The sequence below is a fragment of the Brachycentrus maculatus genome, unplaced genomic scaffold, assembly GCF_059751285.1.
Source record: "Brachycentrus maculatus isolate JH-2025_06_01 unplaced genomic scaffold, ASM5975128v1 h1tg000297l, whole genome shotgun sequence".
Taxonomy (NCBI): domain Eukaryota; kingdom Metazoa; phylum Arthropoda; class Insecta; order Trichoptera; family Brachycentridae; genus Brachycentrus; species Brachycentrus maculatus.
In genome coordinates, this window is record NW_028281048.1 from 617014 (window position 1) to 629923 (window position 12910).

Genomic DNA, 12910 nt, shown 5'->3' on the forward strand with positions numbered 1-12910 from the left:
TAACCGCAATTGCAGTAGGTAATACTAATATTTTGTTGTTACAGTAAAAAGTATTTTGCATTCTACAAGTTCGGTATATAGTTGTGACCAATGGGTAACTGTTACTTTTTCGGTTACCGAATTGGGAACCATCCCATTATTCGTTACTTTTTCTCGGTATACATTTCTTTCAGCTTAATTTTTTATGTTAAATTGTCAAATATATTTACAAGCTACAAATACACAATATGTAACCAAATTTGTGAACTGATGGAGCAATTAATTTGTAACGATCATATTCAATTGCCCATGTATGAATAACATACGTATGTATGTAACATACCCACATATATGGTATACACATATTTGGGTATATTTACCATATACAGTATATGGTAAATATACCCATACAAACCCTCAACAATAATGTCGATATCATCGTTATACAGTTGCTTGTAGAGTTATTAGCCCAAATACTTAGTACTTGGGCAAATAGCTCAACAATGCCATCTAGCTAGGGATGGTAGATTATACCAACTGCAAATACTTGGCAAAATATATTTTACAAATACCTTCTATGCCGAGTTACCGTTGGCCTAACAATATTTGCGCGCAGCCAGAAGATCTAATGTAAATCGTGAGTCGGTAGATACCTGTGGATGTTGTGTATAATGTAGGTAGGCTGTGATAGTTAGCCGCGAGCTCGTGACGCGGCAACTCCAGAAACCGGTCTTACCCCCTTCTCCCTCCCCCTCGCAGGCTCCTCTACCTTCACTCTTTCGACAATCCGAAAATTTCGGATCGAGATCGGCTCATCCGGGAGACCGCGATCTCCATTCATACAACAACCAATTAGGTTTTCCTAGCTTTTGTGACGAATTAAAATACTTATTTAGACAATTTCTTAAGTACTTATTTACATAATTTCTATGGAATGACTGATTTTTTTCTCCATTTGAAAAATATTTTGTATATTTAAAATAAATAATTAAACAATACCTTTTCTTCAAAATGAAAAAAAAACAACACTTTCCGCCCTGTAGCGGGTAAATATTATGTTAAAAATATGCCTCTTTTGCTGGGATATAGTACATTTTATGGGCATTCCGAAAACATGCACTACTGAAAATTGACGATTTTTGATAAATGACGTTCTTGAAAGGAGTAAACTATATGTTTGGTGAATTTTGCTTCGCTAAGTTCACAGATATTGTCTTCAGTTGTATCCTTCAGTAGTCAGTGGTTCAGATCAGTGCCCTTGAGATAATAAGGATTCTAAAGTAATAAGGATCTAAGCCCTGTAAAGTTATCCATCCAATTACCTCAGATGCAATGGCGAAGTAACAAAATAAACATTTTAATACATTAAAGTTTGAAATATATCGTTAGCTACTAGGTATAAAAGTTTCTGTTTTTTTTTTAATCTGCTTAATTTATACGAATAGCCCCAATAACGTGAGAAGATCTCTTATTGCTAGGGAAGTGAGATGGCTAATTGGGTTGTAAAACCATACAATCATCTTGGATTAGATGTAATAACGGATACAGAGGAAATCGATTTGATTCGAGCTTAATGACACCATTTACTTTTTATTTTTATTATTATAGGCTATCCGAATATTTACCGGTAAACTGAGTTTTTGCATTAGAAAACGGTAAATTTAAAACGTTTCGTTAGATTAATATATATTTAAGGGAATGGCTCACTTTATAGTACAGGATGTTGTACTACTTATCAAATAAATTTTGTAATCAAAGTGGCCTTTTATAATTAAAGTAATAAATCAAGTAACAGAAAAAAATAATCCTTAGTCCGTTAAAACTATTTAAAGTTTAAAAAATACTAAGGTTTTTTTTTAAATTTAGCAAATAAAATGTGGATTTATTCTCTTTGTATTTAGTTTGTCTTAAAAAAAAACATTTGAGAAGTAGCTTAAAAATGCATTAGTAAAACGCAGCGCATTTTTATGTTTTTTTCTTCATAATCGTACAAAATCCTGACTTGATGGTTGTATTTTACTTGACTTTTAGAAACACACTTTCTGTTATCTCATTTCTACACGTTAAATTTTATTAAAAAATATGGACCAATAAATAAATCAGCCTCCGTAGGGTCCCGGGTTCGATTCCTAGGAGGAAGAAAATAAATGTAAGCGATTTATCACCCAAGCAATTATTTCACGCTGGTAGAGTAGTCCAGGGTAATAACCCTGGACTACTCTACCAGCGCAGGGCTGATCACATTTCCTTCATGTATTAAACAATCAAGATTACACTGCTTCTATACGATCTAGAGCCCTATGCACCAATTGTTGCGGATAAGGTTAGAATAAATAAACAAAAACACGGTCTTAATTCATTGTTTGAATTCCATTATTCAGTTTGAGAATAAGAGTAACTACTTTAGACAATAATTGAACATTATTTGCCGAGTTTAATAATAAAATACACTTACCGACCTACTTCTAGGTGTTCTTTGTAATGTAAACGTAATACAGGATTTACGACATACAATAGGTATGTTCGAATGTCGTTCCAAGTGAAAGTTAATTCCGCCTCAGGATATCATACAAAATAACACAATATTGACAAGAAACCATTCAGATAAATCCCACAAGAACAAAATATGTACATAGTATCTGCGAAATAAGCGTTATCCAAATAGATCTTCCCGATATGTTCAAGTAATTACGATTATCCAAACACTTCACTGATCTGGATTTAATCCACTTCGGAGTTATTTTTACATTTTGACATCTCACCATGAAGAAGGATATGAAAGACTGGGTATTTACAGGGCTTACATATCGTAGTCGTACTGGAGAAAGTGACCAACCGACAAAACGTAAAATGTTCAGGAGGGCTATTCAAATCACTTTTGCTTGGCAAGAAAATAAACATCAATGCAGTAGCAAGTCAATATATTATACTTCCAAGTTTAAAATCCTTTGGGATTTTTTCAGGGCAATATTAAGCTAGTAAGATATCAAATAGTCAATGATAACGTTTTTGTAAAAAATGCACTCGGTCACTTTCTCCTGTATGACTACGATATGTTTAAGGCTGATTAAGTGATCACTTCACACACGACCACACTAGTAAAATTTTAGGAACTCATAGATATAATGATCAATTTCATGACACAATACATTAGTTCACAACTTTCTCAATCTAACATTGTGTCGGGTTGTGGTCCCGTGGTTTGTGTCGCGGACTCTTAAGTCAGAGTTTCAGACCTGACCACTTTCAAGCATTTGAAATACTTGATCATTAATATAACAAAATATATATAACAATAATTAACAATATCGTAGTCGTACAGGAGAATGTGACCAACTACCAAAACGTAAAATGTTCAGGAGGGCCATTCAAGTCACTATTGCTTGGCAAGAAAATAAACACCAATGCAGTTAGTCATTTTTAACTAGTCAATATATTATACTTCCTACTTTAAAACCCTTTGGGATTTTTTCAGGGCAATATTGAGCTAGTAAGATATCAAATAGTCAATGATCACGTTTTCGTAAAACAATGCACTTGGTCACTTTCTCCTGTATGACTACGATTTATGGAAAATTGGGTAGTGTAAGTTTGGAGGACCTTTCTCTTAATCATGTTCGAGAACATCCAATCTTTCGCCATAAAGTGCACTTTCGATCGGTTGAAAATTGAGTCAAATCAATATTTAGGTACAATATTGGGTACTCACATAAAAATTGTTGGCGTAGAATTTGGCCTGCAAGCACTTGATGACGGCGTCCTCCGTCAGGGGGCCCGGGAGGTGCGTGAGGTCGGGCAGGTGCGCCACGCGCGCCGCGCCCGCCGGGGCCGCGCCCGCGTGCGGCGCCCCCGCGGCCATGGCTGGCGCCGGCACGGCGGAGGGCGCCTCGCCCCTGGCGCCCTTCATCACGGCATTGGGAGACTCTGAGGGGGAAGGAGAGATGATATTATTATTATGTTTTGAATAACTAGCTGTACCAGGCCACTCGTTACCGTGGCTTAGTCACTTTGTGGTAAAATCTATTATTTTTAATTTAAGTTTAATTTTTTTTCAATTCAAACTTCAATTCACACCCCTATGGTGCATAGGGCACTGCATTACATAAAACAGTGTTATCTTGATCGTTAACACGAAGGAAAGGCGATCAGCCTTCCGCTTTAGGTACCGGTCCAGGGTAATACTGAATAAGTGAAAAAATCCCTTAAATGGGAATCGAACCCGGGACCTCCAGAACGGTAGCCGAGCGTGCTGACCACTACGGAGGCGGACACAAGTTTTAATCAGTAAATATCACTATTTATGTATATACCACTGAAATAGTGGTATTTAATAAGTAAAACTTTAATTAAAAATATACACATTTCTCACCTACCTAAGCATCACATATATCTTCCTCAAAGATTGTTTTTAGTATTTTCCCCTTTTTTATTTTTGATATTTTCTCATTTTGACAGTTAAAAATAGTAAAATCTCTTTTCATTTGCTTTATATATTTAATTTTGTTAAAAATTTAATATGAAGCAAACAGGACTCATTTAATTATATGGAATTTGAATTTTGAACAAAATTCTGACAAAAAAACGAAATTAGAATATTCTGTTTCGAAATGTCAAAATGGTGTAAGAAAACTGTCAGAATTTGAAAATAGTTTAACGCACTTTTCTGTTCCCGCTTCCGTTTTTTCCAGAAACCACCGCGGGCATGCACACAATAACTCTTACAAGTTTTCATCGCAATCAGTTAAAATGTATATTCTATAGATGATAAACATACTTACAAACACACATACATCCATTTTTACAAATAGAGATATTCTGTAATTAAAAAATAACGTTTTTAAACTGTGTAGTTATAAAAACAGAGCCAAAAGAAGTATTTTTCTATATATACTTACAGGTAATATACTATTTTAGCGTGTTATATAAATACATATAATAAAAATGAGAATGCAATCTTCGTGAGTTCACGAAAAGGCTAGTTATTAAATCATTAACAAATAACATCGGGCTTAATGTGAAGACTCTTCAAGAATAACGATGAATGTCAACTGGAGAAAATTGTAATAAAATGCCCTAGAAGTCTACTATTTTTTATTTATTCGATTTCAACACAAATTTATACCATAACATGTACTTAATGCTTCATAGGACATTCATAGGGGAATGCGAAATTGATAGTCAATTACATAAACGTTAGGAGATCGATCCTACGCTCCAGGTTTCTAAGAACCTAAGTACAGGAGTCAAACCTCATCATATTCAAACTAAACTTTTTTTTTACGAAATATGCGTTTTTTTTTACAAAATTTAATAAATTTAATTTATACAAGATTTATCTTGAAAACTGATTAGAAAATAATGTTTTCAATTAACCATTATCAACTTTTAACGCCTATGTGTCCAGCATCCCATTATTCCAACTTTTTTCGTGAAAAAAAATCATAAAGTTGATGTGGATTTCAGAAAAATTACCATATCCATCTATGTTATATAAAAGTATGCGTAAAAAGTAGAACACAAGTTAAATCTTTAATATACATAAATATAGATTTTTTATAAACGTAGATTGTTAACATAATTTGAATTATTTTGTCTTAATCATGCGTTATAAGTTCATTTCAATTAAAATGACATTCATCGTTCTTCTCAGGGGGTCTTTATGAATAAAAAGACTCGCGATACGTGATTCAAAACTGCTGACTCATTCATATGAACATCAAGCGATAACGGTCTTTGCTTTTACAACATTCACACACTTTTGGATCAGTTTCATTTGTAAATTAACGTGTGGGAATGTAGAAATTAGGAGAGTAAGATTCACTTGATTAACAAAAAGCTTCTATTGGAATAAAACTGGGACGTAAGAAACACGTTTTGACGTGCACGAATATGCAACGTACATTAAACGTTCAATAAAACATCATGAAGTCCTTCGAGATACATAATAATTAAGACTTAAACAATAATTAAAAAAAATTAACAGCAAAAAAATGTTAAAGAATTGTGACAGCTTAATTCAATAGATACTTTCATTAATTGATTCGGCAGTCATATTGTGGTAAAATCTATCTATTTTTTATTTATGTTTTACTTGGTAATACCACTTTTTCTTAAAATCTACTGTGACGCGTGTTTCGATGTATTCCGCATCATTTTCAAACACCGTATTAAATATGTAGCGATATTTACCAAGTAAAACTTAATTTAAAAATGAATCGACACTCTTGATCTAGATGAATAGATAAAAGGTGATGGGACCGCCTTCAAAGTGTAGTGGTTATGGCGTTTAGCCACCATATTGGAGGTCCTGGATTTGATTCCCAGGGAAGTCGAAATAATAATAAGTGGTTTATCTAATATCCCTCTGGACTGATACCTAAAGCTTACGACTGATCCTTTATGTAACGAAGGAAAAAGGTAACACAACGTCAAATGTAAATGAACTTATAACGCATGATTTAGAAAAAAAATCTTATTTATATTATGTTAATGTTCTATATATGAAACTCTTTATTTATAATAATGATGTATTTATGTGTTCTACTTTTTAGCGCATACTTTAAAATGTGGTAAGTATTATTAAAAAAATAATAAAAATTATAAATAATGACTTCACCATGGATTGATAACATAAGTCAATATTTTATTTAAGTTTCTGTTCTAATGCTTATATTTTGATTCTAGCATAAAAAATACTTAAATTCCCATTTTTAGCTTTTAATGTTTAATACGAGATGCCCATAAGAGAACTCTACTAGAAATATTAACTTTTGAACTTGAATTTTTGTTATTTTACAGTTATACGCCACTGTTTATAACAATTATTGAATTGAAAAGACTTTAATGTTCAGCAAAAACTTTATTAATCGTAACCAAAAATAAAATTATGAAAAAATAAATAAAAATCAGTAATTTTTCTTGAAAATTTGATAAATTTCTCTAGTTTCTACAAAAGCAAACTTTTGCTGTGGAATGTTTTTTCCTTTATTTGTAACATAGGAGAAACCAAAAATTTACATGCAAATAGCCAGACCCAAATATCGCGTCGACCAGTGTATTGAGCGATGAGCATCTAGTAGCATTAACAATGTAGCGCTTTATCATCGCTCTCGAGACAAATCGCTCACTCCTTTCAAGAACTTCATAAATCAAAAAAATTTTCATGAGAACGTTTTTAAAGTTTAAAAATATAATACAATGTATTAAAAATAAATATCAATCTACTTATTGAACTTTTTACTGTGCAACAGATCTTTTTAGGTAAAACCTGAAGGTTTTTTCTCCATTTGAAAAATATTTGTATTTAAAAAAAATAATTTAAATATATCTTTTCTTCAAAATGCAAAAACAACACTTTCTGCCCTGTATCGGGTAAATATTAAGATGAAAATATGCCTTTTTTGCTACATTTTCTGGGTATTCTGAAAACATGCACAACTGAAAATTGACGATTTTTGATTTATGAGGTTCTTGAAAGGAGTGAGCTAAATGTCTACTGATATCATCTGTTGTTGTTAGTCTTACCTTGTGTTTGGTTAGGCAGGTGATGGGGGGGAGGCAGGGGGGCGGGGGTGTGTCGGGGCGGTACCGCGGGCCCTCCCTGAAGTTGCGAGCCCAGTCCGAACCCCCCTACTGGAATCTTTAAAAAAATATCACAAATTAATACCTACATCATATTTAGTAGCAATTGGGTCTACCACAAGAAAAGTCCATTTTTTTTAAATTACCTAACGTCCAAGTGACTCTGAAGTCTAGCTACGGCTTATGCAACACCGTTTTTAATGTCCCTACTCAGGCTTCAACTTAATAAGTTTCATAGCCTATGCCTACTTGTGAGTAGATTTACTATTTATGTTTAAAGTTACTATAATTTCATGTAATTCATGAGTGAAAATTCTAGGCAAAAACACTCGCAAGAAAAACCCAGAGGATCCAGTCAAGGTAAGGTGGGTAAGATCCGGTATTTTAGAAGATACATTATTTCACAAGATCCGCATCGGGGAATTCGTTCACTAAGATCGGATCAAAAGAACGGTGGATCTTTCAGTCAAATCCCATTACCGCGATGGGTGAAAATTTGTATCACAATTCTTGATGACAGTTGATGGTAAAAAAATCTTCTATAAAATTTGAAAAATGAAAACATTTTTTAATATCTGATGTAGCAATATTGGGTGTCTAGAAGACCACACTTAGACTCCAGTGGATCCAGTCAAGGGAAGGTGGGGTTAGATCCGATCTTTTAGAAGATCCGCATCAATGGATTCGTTCACTAAGACGGCATAAAAAAACGATGGATCTTGCCAAATCCCAATGCCGCGATGATTGAGAATTTGTATCACAGATCTTGACGACAACTGACAGTAATGTCAAAAGTAAAAAGCCATTTTATCATTATTTTGATAATATTCGACTGTGTATAAGTGTTATCTGCCAAATTTGGTCCTAGTACGAATGTCATTGACAGATACAACGAATTTCAAGGGCACAATCATTACTGTTCTAGTGAACAACTAAGAAGACTTATGTAAGATTGATTAATATGTCACTCATTTGGTTCAACAATGGCGTAATTACACTTTTAGAAATTTTACAGGATATACCATTCAGACGTTGTAGCAACAGAAATGGCGCCATTTTACTCAATTCTACAATGACAATCGCGCCATATCACAGCATTTCACCACGAAATCAATTATGTCGATGTAAATAGCCTTTCCGCACATTTTGACGTATTTAACGTGTTTAAAATAAGAGTGTAGTTACTAAGGTTGCCAATCTGTGAGGAATTCCCCAAACTGCAGGGAATCTCAACTTGATTGGGGATTTGTGGGGATGATACTATGAGCCGAAAATGCGGGGATTTAACATTTAACCATGTATTAATATAATAATGTTTTGAAAGTATATTTTTTTGTGTTCTCCTTTTAGTATTATTTTTTGTGTGTTCTACATAACTATTTGCATTTTCATTTTTTGAAATCTGTTTATGGTACAAAATAATAAGTTAAGTGTATCAATTATTCTTTTCGTGTACTAAATATATATATTAGCTGTATTTTTAGGCTGCACTTTCTTATATACTTTATTACGTGTCAAATGTATTTTTAATTACTATGATTTTTATGTAAAATATGTTATTAGATTAAAACCAATATTTTTAGCTTTTCCACTTTATTTTTATTTGACCAGCGACCGGGTTTCGTCGTTACCGACATCATCAGACTGGTGTATGTAAAAGTTTACTGGTTTATGTAAAAGCCCAATAAGAGCGTTCAAAATTAAAAAAAATAAGTACTTGATTTTTCATGAAAACTTGTTATTTTTTCCATGGGATAATTATGTGGGGAATTTGTGAGGAATCGGACTTGGTTTATCCGCAATTTAGGGAAATCGACCTAGATTTTTGAAGAATTCTAAAAATTGGCATTTGCAACGCTGGTGATTACGTCATTGTTTTACTAAATGAGCGATATGTAAGAAGTGGTACTGACCTGAGGAGGGGGCGCAGGCTGCTTGTGCGCGGCTCCCGGCCCCACGTGCAGGCGGTTCCTCAAGGTGACCAGCTCGGTGCTGAGGCTGCGCAACCTCTGCTGCAGATGGACAGCCTCGTTGGAGGAGGACGCGTCTGAAACACAAAACTCTACCACTGTTTGTGTTCGTCTGCTCAATCTTAAACCTATTCAATTTATAACTAAAGAAAAATCTAAGACACTAGGTGAAAAAAAAAACAATTAATAATAATATTCGGGACGACTCAAAACCAACTTGACACTCGTGGACTTACATTAGAAATGTTTGAAAGACGACTCAAAACCAACTTGACACTCGTGGACTTACATTAGAAATGTTTGAAAGACGACTCAAAACCAACTTGACACTCGTGGACTTACATTAGAAATGTTTAAAAAACGACTCAAAACCAACTTGACACTCGTGGACTTACATTAGAAATGTTTAAAAGACGACTCATCATTTGGCCATGTCGAATTTGATTGCATGTCATAAACAATTTTCTTTAATTACAATTCTACATATAAATATAGTAAAATGTGCCCTCGGCACGGGAAAACTTAGTAAGGCACATTCTTGTAATTTATATTTATATTTTCATTAATTGGTTCGGCAGTCACTTTGTGGTAATATCTATCTATTTTAAATTTAAATTTTACTTGGTAAATACCACTATTTCTTAAAATCTATTATGACACGTGGTTCGATACATTCCGCATCATTTTCAAACACCGAGATTTTAAGAAAAAAGTGGTATTTACCAAGTAAAACTTCAATTAAAAATTCTTGTTATGTGTCTGACGAAATAAAAAAAAAGAGAGTAAGCAGAAAAATATTTTTTTTTTATGAACTAGACCGCAAGACATTGTGAAGTACTAATCAAGGATGTATGATAAATATTTATAAACGGTACATAGGAAGCGGCCTACGCTAAACTGTGTATATTTTTTGCTAGCTCTGAAACGAATGCCATGTCAGTAGTTCAGTAATCGCGTGTAATTGATTACCAAGCCGACGATTGATTCCATAAAATAATGATACGATATTTATGAATACATGTCCGTATATAATTAGAATAGAAGTGAACATAATAAATAATAATATATTAATACTTGAATATGAACATGTATTTTTTGGGTGTTCGCTGGGATTTTTCCCAAGAGAGGTAATTCATTTAACGTGTAAAAAATATATATATTTACTGTCTGAAGATCAGCTTTAGTTTCCAAACGTACTTAAATCGAACGTCGTTTGATTTGATTTTATTTTTAAAAATTCAGTAAACCAATGAGAGCCATTCATATAGCAGTCATGTTACTCTTTTTACCAATCAAAAGTATTTTTGCAAAGGAATTGATTTTCATTTAAATAGTGCTATTCGAACTTTTTCTCCTCTTTTAGTTTCATATTTCATCGCAATAATAATAAATTCGTGAAGCATATTAATCTCATTTGTTCTCAAAGTAGGTTCACGTCATCAACTACTTATATTATGTGGATGATACGTCCTGACCAGGGGTGTACGGCGGAATGCAGAACGATGTGTGGAATGTCCGGCCACATTAAGTAGGTACCGAATTAATCATATTATTACAGAGATGATGGTGGCAGACATGATTGAAGCGCGGACTCATTCATCTATGGAATTCAAAACTTGCGCGGGAAATATTTGACAGATGTTTTAATTTTTTTAAATCGATTATATCGTTTAAACTAATTATGAAATTAAGAAGAAAAAATGGCATAAATATCATGTATAGTAGAATACTGATGACAATCTTTAATTAATTGCTAACATGATACAATATTATCTTGAAAATTATACTTTCTTAAGTATGTGAAATACTTGAAAGTGGTCAGGTCAGGAGTCGAAATAATCGGTGGCTATGTATGAGGAGATGCATGCATGTGGAAGAGGTGAAGATTGTTTGCAAAAACAGAGAGTGTGGCAATATATTCTCTCTGCCTACCCCTAGCGGCGTAGTGGATAGTTGTTTTTTTTTACATTTTTTAAAATAACAACTAAATATATATGTAGTTTATTCTCCGTTTATTTTATTTAACAAATAGGTACCGGGTTGCGTTGTTACCGACATCATCAGACTTGAAGGAGGCTAGACAAAATGTCATGCAAAACAAGGCAGGGGTCTGAATCCATGATATTTTTACATTTAAAATACAAATTGAATTACAAATTCAAATTGAATCAATTATACTTGCGTACAAAATTTGGTAATATTGATGATGGCAAGCTATTACCATGTCTCAACTCCGTTTTGTGTTGTTGACGAACAAGTTAACATAAACTCATCCGGTGAGGTGCCCTATGAATTATTCGGTACGGATAAGGGTTGGAAGTAGAGTAGGGTTCCTTATAGACAGTTTCGGATTCTCCTCGATGTTTTTCGGGCGCCAATCTTTCGGCCGATTTCGTATCTACGCTGGAATTAGGGATACTAAAAAAATCATATTTTATTGGATCTTTTGATCTCCTGGTTATAATTATTTTTTGTGTGAAATTTTATATTTTGTGGCCCAGTTATCGCTTGCAATTAAATTTTCTTTGAACTCAGGTAAAATTTAACGGAATTGTTTTCTTTTCTTCTTAAAACGCCGTTTTGGTTTAAAAAAAAGAAGTTTTTCTTCGAAATAAATATTGAAAAGTAAAGAGTTCTTGAAAAGTAAGGGGTTAAGATTTTTTTTTCAAAATATATTCTAAGAAAACAATTGTGCGTGGAGACACCTCTAGCTCCTTGCGCGGCTGGTCGCTTTTTGAATTGGATGTTTGCTGGTTATCGATTACTGGACCTTAATGAATCATTGAGAATCAGCAATTTTACTCTGAAAGCCGTAGTTGTGTACATGGTAAATATATTCTGTTGATCATTACTTAACACATTCGTACTTAAAAATATATTTTTAAAAACGGGTTGGCGGTTAGTCTATTCATACCTACATCAAACACAACGATTATTATTTGACCTAATACATATGTGTCGCCTACTTTCAAAATACGCCAGATCCAATTCTATAATATTTTAAAATAAATACTCTATCAGAATGCCAATTGTGGGTTTTATTGTTTACATTATTTATATACTTGAAAACCTTGCTAAAAAATACTTAAAAACCGCGTTGTTTTTTAAATTCCGCTATATTCATGAAACTTACCTTCTGACCCATATCAGCCAATCAGAGAGCGGGAATAGGTCAAAAATTAAGATCACGTCATTATCGGTGTGCGTCTCGAGTTTTTTTTTTTAATTAAAAAAAAATGGGAAAATTCTCTATTTTATAATATTTTATCTAAAGATAGACAAATCTTTGAAATTTATGTATTAATTTTAAATCAAACACAGATTTTTTGAGTCTACTAAGTTGTATTTTATTAACAAAAAACGCATAAAAAATTATATTG

The 12910-nt window shown here is 33.2% G+C and overlaps 1 protein-coding gene across 4 annotated transcripts in view; it reads right to left on the minus strand.

Moving 5' to 3' along the window:
* LOC148304931 (unconventional myosin-Va-like) overlaps positions 1-12910 on the minus strand; it is a 195696-nt gene that overhangs the window by 13183 nt on the left and 169603 nt on the right. For 2 of the 4 annotated variants that reach the window (XM_088267478.1, XM_088267480.1), the window contains 3 exons: positions 9474-9622; positions 7504-7618; positions 3689-3903 (listed from right to left, as the gene is read on the minus strand). In XM_088267478.1, coding sequence (XP_088123604.1) covers positions 3689-3903; positions 7504-7618; positions 9474-9622 — 479 coding nt within the window. The remainder of the gene's footprint in view (positions 1-3688; positions 3904-7503; positions 7619-9473; positions 9623-12910) is intronic. The other 2 variants (XM_088267479.1, XM_088267481.1) reach the window with 1 other exon arrangement.